General features: G+C 45.8%; 1 protein-coding gene across 3 annotated transcripts in view; it reads left to right on the top strand.

Annotated features, from left to right (window-relative positions):
- Positions 1–17,770, top strand: part of CCDC85A (coiled-coil domain containing 85A) — a 69,317-nt gene extending 51,547 nt beyond the window's left edge. Inside the window, exons 3-5 of one of the 3 annotated variants that reach the window (XM_059840538.1) lie at positions 701–777; positions 10,112–10,231; positions 15,777–17,770. In XM_059840538.1, coding sequence (XP_059696521.1) covers positions 701–777; positions 10,112–10,231; positions 15,777–15,866 — 287 coding nt within the window. In that variant the 3' untranslated portion in view covers positions 15,867–17,770. The remainder of the gene's footprint in view (positions 1–700; positions 778–10,111; positions 10,232–15,776) is intronic. The other 2 variants (XM_059840539.1, XM_059840540.1) reach the window with 2 other exon arrangements.
- The last annotated feature ends 651 nt before the right edge of the window (positions 17,771–18,421 follow it).

The following is an 18,421-nucleotide window of genomic DNA, read 5'->3' as shown; positions in this document are numbered from 1 at the left end:
GGGATGGGTTGGAAAACTCAAGCCTGTGTTGTCTACCTGTGAAATTCCTTGATACAGCAAAAGCAGGGCAACCCCAGTGATGGCAAGAAAATGACAACGAGAACTCCATCTTATCAAGAGGGCTAATGAATTACTTCATAATTCTATATTATATTACACCAATTACACTGAATCTGCCAAACACTCAACTCAACTGCCCAGAATCTCGTGATTGTCAGCTGACAGTCCCAACACACACATGGATTCAATTGGTCAATGAACCAAAACACACCAGAATCCAGTTACCAGTTCCCTACAGGTAAACAATCTTCCACAATGCCTTCCACTAGTGAACAGCAAGAGGAGCAGCAATTGATATAAGAATTGTTTTTTCTTTCTCTGAGGTTCAGAGAATGTGAATCCTAGAAATAGCCTTGGGAAGTTGTGCCTTGCTTTTCTCTGTGAAGAGAAATGTGGCTACACCTTGGGTCTGAGAAGGGACCACCTTAAGGTGCAGAATCACAAGCAACGAGGAGTTGATCAGTTCCAGGGTCAGTGGTGTTTGCTCTGCCCTGGGAGGAGCAGAGTGGGATGTTCCATGGATATCTGAGAGAGGCAGTCTGCTGTGAGTACAAGTGAGAATGTGGCGCAGGCTCTGGCACTGGTGAACACGAGCAGATCTCTGTGGATAATACGAGTTTTTTTCTGTTTGATTTTTTAGAATCAACCTTGTCCTATGTTAGGCAGCTGGAGGCCAGAGTAAGACAGCTGGAGGAGGAAAATCGCATGCTGCCCCAGGTGGGTGCCAGCCCCGCGGGAGTGCCGGGCTGCAGAGGGACCAGAGCCCTGCTCCTTCCTGCCTTCCAACACTCACACACCCAAAGGCTCTCACATCTGTTTGCTCATCCTGCTGGGTTCCACTAGGGGGTTCATTTAAGGCTCTGACAATGCTTTCCTTAATTATTTTTCCTTTGCAGGCTTTGATACTTTGTCAAGAAAAATTTCCTGGAAACCGCTACTTCTAATTAATTAATTAATTAATTAATTGATGGGTTGGGAATCACAGTGAACTGACCCTTTGCATTCTGATTTTATTTCAAGAGGTTCTTGTTAAAATATCTTCTATTTTTTATAGTTAACCAAAATATTTTGCTCTGAAATACAAACATTATAAGTAATAATTGGGTTATATTATTTTTAACACTTGAAGGACTATATTAGCTACATTAATGCAGGGCTGAAGTGCAATTGAATAAATAAGCAAATATGATCTTAAAGGTTTTCCTAACATGTTTCTAAGAATGAAAAATTTAAAAGTCTGGTACAAATGAATCAAAGACACTTGTAATCTTCATATATGCACATACTTACTAGAATGCATTTCTATTATATTCCATTAAATAATCCTTAGAAAAATCCATCAGGTCTTCAAATGAATTTGCCCACTGGAAAAGAAAAGTTGGATTTTTTTAAAATTGAACACCGGTCTTTGGTCTGATGAAGAAAAGAGCATTTTGTTGGACTTAGTGCTGTTGTCTGACTGTAAAATCCAAGATAACAGTGATGTAGTAAGAAGTAAAATCCACTGGCTCAGATTCATTGCCCTTTTCCTAAGGCAGATTTTAGGTCAAGTGTGGTGGATCTTCCCCTCACCTTTCATGTGACAGTTGGAAGGGCCTCTATAGCTCTTTGCTTGGTCACCTTGGGCACTTGGCTTCTCTCTACCTTAATTTTTGGATCTGGAAAAGAAGGACAGAAAGAAATGTTTGCTCATTAACATGTAAACAGTTTTCAGTAGGAAAGACAAAGGTTGATCCTCAGTGATAATGAATATTATTTTCTTTTCAAGAATGGTTTTCAGGGCAAATGTTAACAAACCCACCCAAAAATACTGTGTGGTTTGTCTTGGGTCTGGAAGAACACTGGTAGATAAATTGTGCACTACATTCTTCATGGGCCAAATCTTTAAAAGTGTCTGTGTGTTTAATGTTTGATTTGTCTGGGTTTGAGGTGCTGAGGCAGAACCCACAAAAAGCATTTCCAAATCTGACCAAAGCCTCGAACACCCACCCTGTGTGCATTGGGTTCAGTGAAAATACTTTGGCTGGGGTGCCAAACCAGAAAATCCTGTCACTGTAAAAACAGCCTGACACCTAAGCCTGTAGCTGTTGCAAAAACCATTGAAACAAAATATGCTGAGGGAAGGGGTTTTAAAAGGAGGAGTGAGGCAAGCAAGCCTGGAAACTCCTTTCTGTTTTCAAACAGCCAGGTCAGTTTGTCTTATGTGTGGTTTTGTTGGCACAAGGATCTGTGGCAGAGTTCTGAAAAATCTCCTCATATTTCTGGGTACTTCATTGTAAGACTTAATGAGTGGCAAGAGTTCACATTTCCTGGCATATTTCACTCTTCCTCCTGGTTGAAGTCATGGCTTTGGGGAGAGGAAGGAAGTGTAGACACCGAGCTTGTTCTAACTTTGCTCTCATCACCTCGGTGTTACATTTGCCTGAGTTTGTTTTGGGGTTTGTTATTCCTGTGGGTCCCACCTAGAACGTGCTCACCTCAGTGTGATCAGGCCCTGTCACAAAGACAAGGATGCAGGATGGAAATGCATAAACTCCAGGCACTGGTTTGATTCCATTTAATGGGAGGAATGGGAGTTTGTTGGGCATGAAGCCAAGCCAAGTGCTTTTGACAAATAAACTGAAAATCTACAACAAGCTCCGCAACTGATGAAGGTTTTTGGCACAGCCCTAACTCAGCTACAGTGTCCTGCCTTAAAATTTCAGGACTGCCTCCATGAGAGATGCCTTTTGCTTTTTGGATAGTCCCTCTCTGAGGGGGTGCTGGAGCACTGGGAGGGTTTGGGAATTGCAGGATTGCACTTAGGAGAGAGGTGAGAACTCACAGCCGTGAGTGTGACACCTCTGTTGTCTCTGCTGAAGAGCCCTGGCCTTGTCTCAGGCTTCATTCTCTCCTCCTGCCACACTTTTCTTCTTTTTCCTCTCTGCTTTCAATATCCTTTGTTCTCCCCCTTTTCTGCTTATGTGCCACTCATGGAAATGCACTGACACATTTGTCGACACCTCTCCAGACAAATCATTCTGTTCCTCTGTCACTTAGATGTGGTTCTTTTCCAATTTCTTTTGCTTTGCTTGTCTCCCTCCATATGTATTAGTTTTCTTTTCAAAACCCCACAGACCTCTAATGTAAAGGTTTTATTAATATTTAGTGGCAAGGGCATTTCCAAAGCAAATGGTTTTAAGTGCTGCCACCACTGTTCAAATGGAACCTGAGTTTCAGCTCACTCTGCTGTACCAAAGGGCTGCTTTGTCAGGGGAATTGCAGTACCACCACTGAGTCAATATTTTAGTTTGGTCTGGTAATAGGAAAGGTATAAAAATGGGAATATTCCTTCAAGCTTGTTAATGTCTCTTGCAGTGCTGCACAGTTGTTGAGAAGGTGGCTCAGAGCATCGGAGGGGCTTTCAGATTCACAAAGAGTTGTAGGTTGCAGGTTTACTGAGAGCTGTTCTTTTGCTGTTGTTGTTCTGTTTTCCTTCTCTCCAACAACAAGATATGATCCAGACCCCTTCAGTTTCTGGCCACAAACAGGACTTTTGAGCAAGAAAGCAGATACTTCCCAAGATTTATGGCACACAGCTGGGTCTTCTGTTGGGAATGCCAGACTGCTGGCTGTGGCCAGGCCGAGGGGTGAGCAGCTTGCACTGGTGCTCCTCAAACACTCCTGTGGGCAAGGCTGTGTGCCAGCAGGGCCTGGGGGCTGCAGGGCTTGAGCAAGAACGTTTCTGCTTTGCTGGGTGGAGTTCAGGCCAGAGCAGTTCCCCGTGGGGCTGAGGCAGGAGCAGCACATGGGCTCTGGCAGTGCCTTCTGCTGACTCCAAGCACACAGGGAACTTCAGCAGCACTGGGATCAGGCTGTGCAGCTGCCACTGCAAAGGGAAAATGCAGCATCAGCAGTGCTCTAACCACCTACAGCGTGTTGACCCTGGCTGGAGGCCATGTGCCCAGAAAAGCTGCTCCATCACTCCCTTCCTCAGCTGGTCAGGGGGAGAAAACACAGCAGAAGGCTCACGGGTTGAGATAAGGACAGGGACAGGTCACTCCCCCGTTACTGTCATGGGCAGAACAGGCTTGGCCCGGAGAAATTAGTTTAATTCATTACCACTCTAGTCAGAGCAGGATAATGAGAAATAGAAACTAAATCTTAAAACACCTTCCCCTCACCCCTCCCTTCTTCCCTGGCTCAGCTTTACTCCTGATATTCTCTATCTCCCCATCAGCAGTGCAGGGTGGACAGGGCATTTTTTTCTCCTTAAATATGGATCTCATGTGCACTGAGCTGCAGGGCTGGGAACTGGGAAGGCATCCCTAAAGCCTCCCCATTACTAAAACCCTAAATCTTCCCCTGCCACTCAAATCTTGTCACACCAGGACATAACAGCTATGCTGCTGCAATGAAGTTGCTCAGAGAAAATTAATAAAATGTGTAGGGATCAAAGATTGGATTTGGATCCCAGCTGCAGCTCCCTGGGCTGTGACAGCCCTGCTATGTCAGTGAGTAACTTCAGAGGCCTGGAAAGAGGAGTTCCTCCCAGCCTTGCTGTGGTGCATGACTGCTCCCTGAGCCCTGTGCTGGGGGAAGCCAGAGCAGGATCTGGCATCCACACATCAATTAGCTGAAGATATCCCTGAGTTTTTGTGGGGATGGTATTTCAGGGCTGATCAGCTCAGCTGAAATGCTCTGGGAATGTGGACATCTGTCATACACTGACAGTGAATGCATTTGCAAAAGACAAACTTGGCAAGTCACCCAATTTAAATTGCTTCACTTCTTATTTGTTTCACGGCAGGAGGAGGAGGCTTTTCCCCTTCCAGCTCTTTGTCCTTGTGATTCAGCTTTCCCTTTCAGTGAAGGGGAGGGAAAGCATTGCCAGGATGCTGCAGACAAGGTGCCAGTGGGGCTGGAGCTGGGATGCAGGGGGTGAGCTCCTGGCTCCCACAGCACAGGAGTAGGAGCCAGTTCTGGTGCTGGGCTGAACTGGAGCCCTTCTGCTCCCTCTCACCCGGGCTCTGCTGCCTCTGTTTCCTCATTCTTGCCTTTCCAAGGCTTCTGGTCCTTTTCCATCTCTTTTTGCTGAATTTCTTGCACTTGCACTGTTGCTTCAGGCCCTTTTTTGGGGGTTTTGCATCCTTGTTAGTCCATTCTGGTCCTGGTCTGTTAAACTGGGAAATGGCAGACGTGACTCTTAGGCACACATTATTTATTTTTAAGCTCTTCCAATACTTCCATTTCCTTCTTTCTTCCCCCTTCCATTAGATTATCACATTTTATTTCAACCCATTTACAAATCTTTCCAAAACCTTTCGCTGAGGTCTGTGGTTTTTATTTTCCCTTTTTATGATATTGTGTAATTATAAATCCAATTAGAAGATGAGAATTGTTTGGCTAGTAGTTTTTTCCTAAAATCTGTGTCAGTCACAGTCCCCTAGTGTTTGTCTCCTGCCTTCCTTAGCATGTAGAACAGGGAATCCTTCAACCAAAATGTAATTAAAAGCCATTGAACAAACTGATGTTTCCTAATCATGTAATCAAATATTTGCTGAAAGAAAGTGGATCAAGAGCATCCACCCACCCAGTTCCTTCATGTGCCCCCATCCCCAGTGTAAATTATTAGGCCATTAATAAAGGGCTGCAGTTCCCAGTGCTGAGGTTCTGGGCAGAGCCTTTATCTTGGGGTGTCCATTGTGCTTGACAAAGGAGGGCTGGAAAACAAGGGCTCATGAGCTTCAAGCTACCAAGAGACAAATTCAAGAAAGACTTGGTGTACAGAGAGTTGCAGCTCTCAGAGGACAGAGAGTGCTTTTTTCCAGTTGTAACTCTAAAAGTCTGGAATTACTTTGTCCTCAGGATTTTCTAGTAGACTCTCCAGAATCTTCTAGATTTTACATGTGTGGCCTCCAAGATTCAGAACTGCCACAGCCAGGACATTTTTCTCTTGCCTGCTCATTATCAAAACAGGTTTCTGAAGGGCCTGCTGGAAATGGCTGTTTCTGAGGGGGTGAAGCCAGGAATGGTTTTGGCCACTCAAAAATCTGAGCGTGCCTCCAACCCACTGTGAGAGTGTGTGGATTTTGGCAGCAGGTTCCTGCTGAGGTCTTTGAGGACAGGTGAAAAAGTGCAGTGTTTGAAGATTATGTATTTTAATTGACAGGAATGTTCCCTAAAAAAATGTCACTGTTTTCTTGAGTGTGTTATTAATCCAGCAGAGCAGCACGCTGCAGTTTTTGCTTTCTGCTTTTCCTTTCCCCTGCCTGTTTGAAACAAGCTGACAAACACAATCTGTGTTTGCTTTGAGCTGTACAGGGAAATTGAGGGCTGGGGAAATCAGGAAAAAAGCTTTGAAAATCAGGTAGTGATTGAACTGGTGTGGCAGCTACCCAGCAGGAAGGATCTGTTCCCAGTAAACCATTTGCCTCTGGGAGAAGAGGCTGCTGCACAATGAGGTAGGGCTTGGATGGTGAGTGAACAGAGCAGTGCCCAGCAGGCAGGAAACTCCTGCTCTCTTGGAAGCTTTGATGAGGTGACTGTGAGTGTCCTGGGGGCAGCCATGGACTCCTTTTCCCTTCCTGCCTCTCCCTGCGTGCCAGGCACCTCTGGAGGGGCTGGCACATGGACTGAGCTGGACACTGGGCTGGGCACTACAGTGGCTTTCATTCATGACTGTCCTTTTCAATAATACAGACTGAAAAAATGAAGCTTTCTACTGACTTTAGTAGAAAAGCTCATGATTAATTCTCTCCATCACAAAATATCCTGTTTTACACTGGGGTCTTTATTCTGACCCTGACCAGGGTACAGTGCAGGGTTTGTGGGAAAATGGCCTGAGTAGTAACATTTTGCAGTTAGTGTGAGTGAAATGCTAAATTTCCATTCATCTGGGCTTTTTGTTAGGTGATATTACAGGGCTGAGTCAGATTTCCTGTTCTTTCAATTCACTAGAGTCACGGTTTGGCATTAGATGTTTTGTAGGTTTACTTCTAACAGCAAATGGATCTGTGCATTCAGGGATCCTGATCCTTGTGAGAAGCCATGCACAGGCGGTGGTGTGGGCTTTACCTGCTCTCTGCAGTGGGATGACCTGCACACAGATCCCTGTGGGCTCAGAAGAGGCCATGTGCACAATGCTGTGCTTGGGCACAGGGGCTGGCCAGGACCAGCAGGGCTGGTTGTGTGGGATGAGCAAAAAAGTCAATTATTTCTCAGGTGCTGATGTTGTACAGCACTGTTTGTTCACAGTTGCTCCAGATTTTAAAGTTTATAGAGTTTTCAGCTCTACAGAGCTATGACTTCATCCCTCCTGTCTGATTTGGATCCACTTTCACAGTTTGTTACTGGATAAGAGATGGAAAGATCTGTCACAGGAATTAGTGTCCAGTGGCTCAGTGCAGGTGCTGTGTGCAGCTAGGGAGGAGGAGGAGGAGGAAGAAGGGAGCAGATTCCTCTTCCCATCCTCGAGGTCCTGCTCAGGATCCAGTTGTACTCAGGGCTGGGCAGTGACAGGGCCTCAGTGCAAGGACACCAAGGGCAGGTTTTGGTGGAAGGTGAGACGGGTCCATGCTCCCCCTGGGAGGCAGCAGCTGTGCCAGAGGCTCTGCAGACCTCAGTTCCTTGTCCCCCAAGGCCCCATGCTTTGGCCAAGTATCTTTTCCTCCCTTTTAGCTTCCCTGCCTCGGGAACTCCTGTCAGCAGTGCTGGAGTGCTCCAGCTCACAGAGGCCATGCTCAGGCTGGGCATCCCCATCACCCCTGGAAAAAGCTTCCTCCAAGGGAGGCAGAAGCTTTACTGCCTCAGTGGAGTGGCCTCACCTGACATGAGAAATCCCTGAGCTGGGGAAGGACCTTCAGGGCTGCAAAATCTTACTTCTTAAAGAAAACTTATGTCTCTTATCAAGGACAGAGGGAGGAAGGAGAAGGATGTCCACAGGGGAAATAGTAATTTTCAGCCTCCTACCAATATGTGCTGGCTGCTTGAAGCATTGTGTTCACAAGTTTCTCTCTCTCATGAAAGGAGACAAAAATGTGCTACATATGGCAGGGAAGAGGCTGTGGAACACAACTGCCTGGAGGAAGCCTTGAACTCTGAGAGCAGCACCACTTGCAGGAGCTTTGGGTTCTGTACTCATATTCTCTGCATTTTAATGGCAATGCTTCTATTTTCATTCAAAACTGACCAAAATCTTTGCTGCCTCTGGAGTCAGTAAAGAAACAGAATACTTTTACTGGTAAAAGCCCCAAAGCTGACAGACTGAATTTATCCCAACCCAGACTTGTTACAATCTGCTTTATTACCCCTTTTCCTTCCACTTTCATTTCCTTTCTCAAAGTACAGCATTAAGTCTGCCCAGTCACTTACAGATCTATAAATCCTTCCCAAAGCAAAGTAAGTCCTAAAACCCCTCTGTGCCTCACAGCAAGCTGCTCCTGTCCTTGCTGGGCAGGGTTTCAGGATGCTGCCCTGCACAGCCCTGAGTGTGTGCTGCTGCTGTCAGCCTGGTTCTGAGCTCCATTAGTGCCCACTCTAAGGGATGACATGGATCCTGTGCTTGGCAGGAGGACAAGTTTGTCTATGAAATGAGGTTTCAGATTCAGGCTTAACGTACCTTTTCTATGGCTTTAGCACATGCAGCATTCTGGGGGTTGGTGGTTTTTAAGGATATTTAATTTTTTTCGGGTTTTTTAGAAAATATGTAAGGTCCAGTCCAGATGACTGTGGGGCTGGAGTTGATGTGTTGGGTGGCTGGGAGGGTTCTCTCTGCCCCTTGGTACTGCTCTGAGCCTGCACTGTTGGTTACAGTGACCTTAGCATATCCCAAGAGCATTAGGAACTTGCTTTGGGCTGGGTTACTTTCCAATGGATTTTCAGGCAGACTGGATCTGTTCAGCCTCGTGTCTTTGCTCTGTGCCCTTTTGCTCCCACACCCACCTTCATCTTTTCCTACTGTTTAGATTAGAGACAGACCCCCCAAAAGCTCTGCCCTGTGCTCTGTGCTTGCTCAGCAGGGCAAATGACTGCACAGGGGGCACCGATCCTCATCAGAGGCTCTTTCCACTGTCATTATTTTCCCTTCAGAAACGCATTTCCCACACATTCCAGCAGGAATTACTGCTACATTATTTCTTAATGTTTCCTATGGTGTTTGTTACTCTTTAAGGGAGGAAATTTCCATCCCTCAGTCTTTGAAACGTTTTGCTTCTTTGTATTTCTATTTTTTTTTTTTTTTTTAACCCCAAAGTTCTGTGTGAGGAATGAAAGGGAGGAGCAGGGCGGGCTGGGAGCAGCTCGGGAGCGGGGCTGGGGCGGGCCCTGCGGCTGCAGCGCTCCCACTGCTGCCCACGGATGCAGCAGGGGTATTTTTAGCACTCCTCCAGAGCTGCCTGCTTGCTCAGGTTACCTCTCTCCAGGAGATGCTTTACATCCTGCAAAGTTGGAGCTGACTGGGCTGCAAGAGCTTAGGTAGCTTGCATTTTTTTTTTAGCATTGTCCTGAAGAGCCCTTCCAGGTTCCACTGGGAGGATAAAGCCTCCGAGGTTGTCACTGCTGGGGACAAGTTGACATCTCTCAGGCCAAGGGGGCCTTGCCTGGAGGAGCTGGAGGCAGGGAAGGAGGGAGCTGGCAGCCTGGAGCTCCTGACTCCTTCCCTGGTCAGCTCGTGTTGCAAACCCCTCAGCAGCGTTCCAAAATACGAGTTCTGTTGGGGGAACAACCTCCAGAATCACAGAGATAAAATTAGACCTTCTAAAAACCTTACACTGAAGTTGAAATTATCTCTCTAAACTTTGTAGCACTTCTGTGAGGCGATGTACACACAGAAGAAATTCTGTTACTATGTCCTGATTTTCCAGGGCCGCAGCTTTTGGGTGACACTGAGCAGTGCCACCCACACTGCCTCAATGGCCCTTGGTTACTGTGGCATGGAAAGAGGGGGGCTTTGGAGTAACACACACCTTCAGCACTTCTCAGCCTTTTGCAAAAGAGCAATAAATGACTGACATCTGTTTTAATCAGTGACCAAGGCTTTTGTGTATTAAAGAGTGTTTAATTTTTTGCGAAGGATGCCATTAGGATGCCAGGAGGGGCGGAGGGGAGTCACTGCTCTGCAAACGAGCCAGCCAACGTCACTGGACATGGCTCAGCCTCTCAGCAGTCTGACTCAGTGGTAAATGCTCTGAAGGTAACGCTGCTCCTCTGGTACAGTCCATGCAAAACGTCCTGTCTGTCCCTCAACACGTGTGTATTGTCCTGGCAACATCCCCGTGGGCACCACCGGGATGTTACTGTCATGAGTGGGGTTGTTTTTGTTTGTCACTCATCACATCTGTGGACTGTGTGTTTCCTGGGCAGGGTCCAGCCCTCTCAGCCATGTTGATTCCAGCTGTAGCCGCTCTCCATGTTACATTTGTAGTTTTTCTTTGAGGCTGGAAGTGGTGTTTTGCTGAATAAGACAGTCTTTCATTGTTTCATGTTTGTGCTCCAGTGGAATACAAGGGATTCCTGTAACCTGTGCAGGGAGAAAGACTTTAATGCAGAGATAAAGCCAAGGCACACAGTATATTTGTGATAAAAATAGCAAAGACCACGATCCCAAGGTCAGTGTTGAAACTCCCTTGGGAACAGATGTGTTTTACCCTGAAGTCAGGGCTGGATTGCAAAGGCCTATGTGGCATTGATACACAGCAGTTGGCACAAGTAATCAGAGGGGTAAAGTTTCAAGTTCTCCCTTCTCTCAGCAGTAGAACTGTTGTAATTAAAGAAACTTAGAAAGTATTAAAGATGTCCAAAGTTTGTGGGATGAGACCAGTGGCTGAGTTTACTGTCCCACTGCAGCACAGGCACCAGTGGTGTCTGTGTTCATCTGGAGGGGAATAAAACTGAGGGAGAGCTGAGCAGAGTGAGGACTGTGTGTTCCTCTCTCCCAGTGCTGGCTCAGTCGTGGTTGTCTGGGGCTTTGGGCACCTCTTCTCTCCTGTGCTTCACTCATTTCTAACCTGCCTTAGATTAATTGGGTGGCATTCCCCACCTATGCAGATGATGCAGGGACATACTTGGATGGGGAGGTTTGTCCTCTTTCTGGAAGGGACTTCTGCAGACATTTGCCCTGGTTTTGAGCTCAGCAGTGCTGTTGACTTACCTGGACATCCAAGTTCCTGCACAGGGTGATTGTGCCCCTCGGGCCGGGTGATGTTTTCTTCACCTTGGTGGAGCCTGAGGAAATGGGTTTCTGCAAGTGAACGAGCACAAATGACAGCAATCAGGTCCCTTCCTGTAACACAGCCCCGGGCACAGCAGCGCTGCCCTGCAGCCACCCCGCCTGTTCTGCTGGCATCCCGAGGGGAGAGGCAGCAGCCTAACCCCAGCCCCTCTGCTGGTGCCCTCACTGGCACGTCCCTGCCAGCAGCACTCTGCCCGGGAGGGCACCGTTCTCACCCTTGGAAAACGTTCCCAGCTCCCGAGGAGTGCCTGGTTCACAGTGCTGGTCCTCTCTGCATCTTCCATGTATTTCACCTGCTGCTGCCTAGAAAATAAAGCTATGCTGGGTAATATTGTCGAGAGATCATGTGTCATTATGGAAAAAAGCCTTTTGTAGTTCTCTTAAAATCCCCCTTGGCAAAGGCTCTTCCCTGAAGAGAGCATTTAACAAGGTGCTTTTGACAACCTGTAATAACAGCTGGTCTGTGTAAGTGAAATATTGGAGCAACAGCTGATGCTTTGCTTGCTGAAATGGATTGATAAGAAATACACAGAGTTTAGTTCAATATGATGTGAAAGCTGAGCTTTAAGTTCACCAGGAGGTACTGCAGCAATTGATATAAATGAAGTGTTGTGTCCAAATGGAGAGTGAGCTGTCAGCTCACAGACTGCCCGACTTCCCCATCCCCAGTCAGGGAGCAGACCCTGCTGTTTCCCAGGGTGGACATCTGGTTTTGGTCCCTCCTTTCTGGGGAATGCACACTCTGCAGGATCAGGTGCAGGAGGAAGAACCAGCCAGCACCAAGAGCCTGCTTTTCTGTACTAATTTGGCAACTTGGAATTCCTGCAACAAAGAAATAGTCTCTGTTATAAAACCTCATTGTTAGTGCAACCACTTGTGCACAGCAAGAAACCCAAAGAGCAGGAATGTGTTTTAAAGGGACATTACCATTAGAAAACAGAGGAGAGAGTTGATAAATACTGCTGTTGTCTTCCTGGCTTTGAAAAAAATGGAAAAATATTTAAACAATTGCCTGGACTCTCCTTCTCGGAGGAATTGGGGAACAGGAGCAGAACTTTGGCATGCAGCTGGTTGGCTAAGGCTCTCCCATGACCTGCTGGAAGAAGAAGTTGTCCTGTGTGTGTCCCCATGCCTGGGCCACTTGTATCTGACCAAATTGCCTGTGGTGCTCCACATAGACTTGCTTTGCACTGAGACAGCTGGGAAAATGTGCAGGGTAAGTTTGAGGTGTTTAATTTTACATTCCATATTGAGCCTGGAAGCACCTGAAGATGCAGAGTAATCTCTGTTTAAATGCTGACAGTACGGCCTTGAAGATTTTATATGGAAATTAAGTCAATTACTGTTTCTGTAATGCAATTACTGTTTCATTAGGAACACTGTAGTGTTAACATGTGGGTTAGTATTGATCAGAAAAATCTATGGCTATAATATATATGGGATAAAGTACTCTGTGACTCAGCTGACCTGAATTTATCCTTCATAAGAATATAACTTGGCAAGTGTGATGAAGCCTGGCAGCCTCAGTTTCCCCACCTGAACAATGGCCCTTTTGTGTTTTTCTGCCTGTGGTATTCCTTCACAATTTATGGATAAAACCCCAGTTTGTAAGTTATACATATTTAATAGTAATCCATAAAAATTCTGGTGATGTAAGTAATGCCACTTCCAAAATGCTCAATTTGACATTATCACTTCCTTTGTGTAAATCTCAAATATATACTTGTATCCCACCTTGTCCCTTTGTTCCCCAGCCATTCAAAGCTCTGCTGCTGGCATTGAAATGCTCCCTTTGACTCTTATAATCTGTGCCTGATTTGACTATTGATATATTATTATACTTTTTAAATAGTTGGTTATTTTCTTTCTGGTTTTGTCTTCTCTTACACCCACCCAGTCCACGTTAAAAGCACAGGGGATTTGTGATGAACTAATTATAATGTTTCTTTCCTTTTGCATTCTCCTTGCAGTTCCTGCCAGGCTGTAACTCAGTGTTTAGCTGCAGCCTGATGCACTGTGGGTGTTTCACAGGAAACATTTGCCATGGCATCATTTTGCCTGTGAAAACAGTGGAACGATGACAAGTTTCACTTTGAGCTCCAGAATTTTGAAGCGTGGTGTTGACTGGTACCAAAATGCAATCTGGTACCAAAATATTGCAAAATGCAAATATGGATGTGTAATTCATGCTGTAGGAATTTTGTGGTGGTGTATGGTAGTGCTGCTATTTTATTAAGATCACAGAGGTGGGAATTCTCTCCTCAGGATGTGCAAATGGAATTGGTGCCTCCTCATCAACGAGGTTTTTGGGAATGGTTTTGCTTTGCATTTATAAGCTTGTAGTGCCTTTTGAGAATGTAGCCACAAGTGGCAGCAGGTTTGGAGGCATTTCATGGTGTATTAGAGAACATGGGGGTAATTCCAAAGCACAGGAATGTCTGGAGGGGTGTTATTCCTGATTTTTCTCAGGTTACTGGGAAGTTTTGTTTGCAATTCACTTGAGAAGGGAGGCCAAGGAAAGGTGGGATACCCCAGCTGGGATTAGGGGTGTAGCTGGGCAGGAGGGCTCAGGGAGCTGAGAATTTCTGGGGTATTTCCTGCTGCTCATGGAGTCCCACAGGGCTGGAATGCTGCTGCAGATGTAATGGCTCTCACCTGCAGTTGGGTGCAGGTTCCTGCCTGGCTTCCAGGAGCATTCCTGCATCCTGGCACTCTGCTGTGTTGGAAGTAAGCTGAAAAGGAATCTCCATGGCTGCATCATGAGCCTCACAGCTGTCCTTTAGCTGAGGTTTCTGCTGAAATTTGGAATTATTTTGAGTGACCTTTTGACCTAAATTTGTCACTTGGGCTGAGGACAGGGGCTGTCTTGTATGGGTTTGTCCCTTCCTAGCAATCAGGGGTCACTCATTCAGTTGGGACAAGGGACTTTGGGAAGAGTCACCCCCTGGGTTCTTACTGTATCAGCATTAGCTGCATGGTAAATATTGTCTTAATATTTATTGAGAAGAAAAACTGTTGAAAGTCGTGGGTAGGTGCAATGTGCCTTCTCACAAAAGCTGTCCAGGAGATCTTCCTCTTTGCTAGTATCAAGTTAGGAAAATCAGGAACCAGAGGTTGGAAAGAGTAGTCAGATCCAGCCTGGCTGTGCCACACACACCCAGTTTGGGAGGTGTCACTGAACCCCCATTTTTCATGCTCTCACCACTGCAGTGTTTCACTGCACGGCAAACGTTCCTAAAGCACACATGTTTTTTATGATGGTGACTGGGGATTTCTTGCTGCATGATTTTGTCATATGGCAAGTTTGCAGGGTTTGGGTCATGCCCAACCATTGGAATTGAAGACAGTTCCCTTTAAAGACTTGTCTTTCATCGGCCCTGTGCTTTAGCACTGTAGCCATGTTGCTTCCAGTCTAGAATATTTCTGGTTTTCATGCTTACACTCAGGTTTTCTTCAGCTAAGGCTCAGAGAAACTGGGTTATTTTCCCATCTCTTGCACAGAATCACAGTAGGACCTTGGGTTTGTTCTGCCTTTGCTCATCAGCTACAGGAACTACCTTTTCAGAATGTCAGCTTCCCAGGATCCAGCTCCTTTGTTTTTATTCAGTGCCAGCTAATGCAGAGTCTGTACACTGCTGGACTTTAGGCACTGGTAAAATACAAATAATGAATGATGACAGTGGAAAACAGCTTTTACCTTTCTTGACAGTCATATTGCTGTTGTCCTGGAGATTAGTGGGAGATTTAGTAGCAGTTACAAAAGAATAATCTGAAATTGTGATACAATTGATAGGAATCACCATTCTTGTCTCTAGTGGTCTCTGAGAGGCCTGGGGGCATGACACAAGCTACTGTTCTTGTGCTCCTATTCCATCAGCCTTTCTATAAATCAATATAAAATACTTCCCTGAATGTTGGGGGTATCACTTCCCTGCCTTTTTAATTCCAGCATTGTAACATGGGTGTTAAGCAGAGTGTAGCACAGTGAGTGCAGGAACAATTCCTCTGACCCCAAGGAAGAGCTAGTGGAGTAAACACTTCTAATGCCTTGCCTGATTTTAAGAGAACAAGTAAACCCTTGGAAGTAGAGAACTGCTCTGTGGTTTTTAAACTGGAGACGTTTAGACACTTCTGGATGGATCTTTGTGCTTCTGAATCCCATTCTTCAAGAGATGTGTTGGGGAAATTGTTGGACAGAGTTTCTGTTGAGGTCTGCAAACACCCTCAGTCTTGTGTGTGGAGTGTAAAGTATCCCAGTGATGCACGTGCCAGTTCATGTGTCCCTGGTTTTAGTCATTTTTACCTGGCAGCATGTGCTTTCTGTGTTCAGAAGCAATGTTGTGTCCCTTGAGAGACAGACTCTGCTCCTGCTGTGTGTCCCTGCCCTGTGTCCCAGCTGTGCTGCATGCTGTGTGTGCCGAGCTGTGGCATTCCAGATGCATGTCCACAGGAACAGCAGCGCTCCTTCGCTGGGAATAACGAGCTCTCTTTCCATCCCTCCCTCTAGGTTGTGTGGAGGAAACTTGGAGATGCTGCAGGGTCGTGCCCTGGAATTAGACAACACTTGGCAGGAAATCAGTACAAAGGACCCATGTAAGAGGCCCTGAGCACATCCTCTCTCTGAAGAGCACGGCCTGAACTGCCCAGGAGAGGGGAAGCACCGCCTGTGTCCGCCGCAATTCCCAGCTGACCATGGGGGTCTGCACTGCAAGACGCTGCTGGAAAGGGGGGACATTCTGCACAGGGGTCTGGCAGGGAGCTGTGTGGCAGTGTCCCCCAATCCTGCTGTTCCAATAGCCCAGCTAACGAAGCTCTGCGCCCTCACTGCAACACTCCACCCGTAGAAGCACTGAGGTATTGCCATCCTAACCAAAACATATTTGGGATTCTGCAGGCGTTACGCGAAATAAGTTTTATTTTGGTTAGTTACAGTGAATCTCTGATAGGTCTGAACGAGTTTTCCACTGGATTTAAGAGAGGTTTCTCAGCAGACTGGAGAGACACTGATAAACTGTGCCTTTGGTCTCCGCAGGTTTGAGGAAGTCGCTTCTTAGTAACTCACACTTCAGTCTGTAAAGGATCCGTTAATGGTGCTTAGGCAATTTCCAGGTGATTTTTTTGCTTTGGTAGAATACCTGCCTTTGGAGGTGCTAAAAGACCATAAAGTCCTAACCAGCCGGTAGTGTAGCATAACTACAGTACTTGTAGTGATCCACAATTTCTTTCTAAGTGAAAGTCAAGATAGCTTTCTTTTCAATTCGCTTTGATGCACATCTTCTGAAGAGGTGTAAGGTGTTTAATGAACGGCCCTTTAATGAACAGAATACTTAGGCATCATTATTACAGGTTTCAAGTCAGGATTTCCATTAGAATTTATTTTGGAAATTATATTCCAATTGTCAGGATGCTAATTTCTACTGTTTAATTTAGAGACATGCTGGTTTGTTTAACAAGAGCCTACAAGGATCTAAAAGATTGCACTGCATTATAAAAAAAAGCTTTTCTTGCCACTGTAGCGTTCTTTCAGAGAAAAAGGTTTTATTATCCTCAGAGCATGCCTTTCATTATTATGAGGCAGAAAGCTCTTGTTCAGATTGCCTGAGATTTGACCAGACGGCGCCCTAGATGTGCTTAGTTTATTTTTATCTCTGTGTATGATCCTAGTTGTGTGTATTGAATTACAACAATAGATATTTTGTGTATATCTTAAAGCAATGATAGTTTCATGTATGAATGTGCAACAGGCTTGTGACTGAATGCTGTTGCTTAACTTTTTACCATAGCTGAGTATCAAAAAGACTAATAAAAATGAATTAAAAAAAAAATAGGAATGCAACAATTCCTGGGTTTCTGGTTTGTTCCTGGTTACTAAGATTTGAGCCAAAGTCAGAACCTCTGTTTTTCTGAGCTTGGACTGTATCCGTGGGCTATTTGCAGTGAAATGTAGCTCTGTTGCTGTACAATCTTTTGTTATATAGGAGTATGATGTAAATCTGCTATCTGTCTTCAGAAAAAGTGTGTTCATTTGCAGCAGTAATTCTGTTGGTTTCTGTTGTTATTTTCACTTGGTACCATTCCATGTAAGGCCTCTGATCCAGCGTTGCTTTCTTGGGAAAACTCCCGTCCACTGCTTCTCCTTGAGTTGGAAGTGCAGAATCCAGCCTTCTGTTTTGAGCCATCACCCTCCTGCGTGGTTTCTGCTATAACCCCCAGCCCAGCCAGCTATCTGTTCTCTTCCCAGGTTGTTTTTTGCCCTATATTGTTTGCAGAGTTCAATTTCAATTGTTGTATTCCTATCTCTGTATGTATGAACAGCTGTAACACCTGTACTTGTGCCTGCACTCTGGACGTGCAGGGGCCAAGCGAGGGACACTGGTCTTTTGACACTACACTTGTGTAAATTTTGATACTGTATTAAAACTATTTTTTTACAGTTATGCATACGATGGGGTATCAAGTATTGTGTTCATCTTAGCAATGGTAATAAATTATAGAATCCCACCTTTGTTTGCTCTCCTTTACTGACTGAAGCTCTGAGCTGCTGGGGCTTACAGGCAGGAGCCATTGAAAATGCTTGGTTGAGAAATTAGCAGCACGCTGGGCATTTTTCTTCATTTTCTTGCCAGGTGTCTTTAAAAAATCCCAGCAATGTGAAGTTTCTTCCCTGTTTTCTATTCAACAAGGAATAGCTGTGGGTAATTGTGCAGGGGGTTGTGACCAGGTGCAACTCGTTCAGTCCTCAGCTGTGCTGTGTTTGCAGCCCCAGGACAGCTGTGCTGCTTCTTTCTTCCTGCCCTCCTCACAGAGCAGTCTTGAGGTGTGGACAGAGGTATGTGGAGCTCCTGGAGTCTTCTTGTTCAGGTAAGGGTTGCTGGTGGGGCTGGCAGTGTCCTATAGCATGTTGGTGGCCTCATGTGTCACCACATCCCTGTCCCAGGATTTGCTTGTGTGGCCAGGGGAAAGGGCTGGCTCTTAGTGCAGAGCAGAGACCTTTCAATAAATTTTCTGGAGAAAGGAGATACTTAGTACAATCAATATCTTTGAGCTAATAAATCCCATGGGAACTCCTTAAAATGCACCTTCCGAAGAGGAGAAAGTGGGCAGTGTGTGGAGAAGGGGGTCAGTGCTCTTGGGAGAGTCTGTAGCCTGATG

This window comes from Haemorhous mexicanus, chromosome 3 (genome assembly GCF_027477595.1).
Source record: "Haemorhous mexicanus isolate bHaeMex1 chromosome 3, bHaeMex1.pri, whole genome shotgun sequence".
In the NCBI taxonomy this organism is placed as follows: domain Eukaryota; kingdom Metazoa; phylum Chordata; class Aves; order Passeriformes; family Fringillidae; genus Haemorhous; species Haemorhous mexicanus.
Note: the sequence above shows the minus strand (reverse complement) of the source record. Positions and strands in the feature narration are given on the sequence as shown.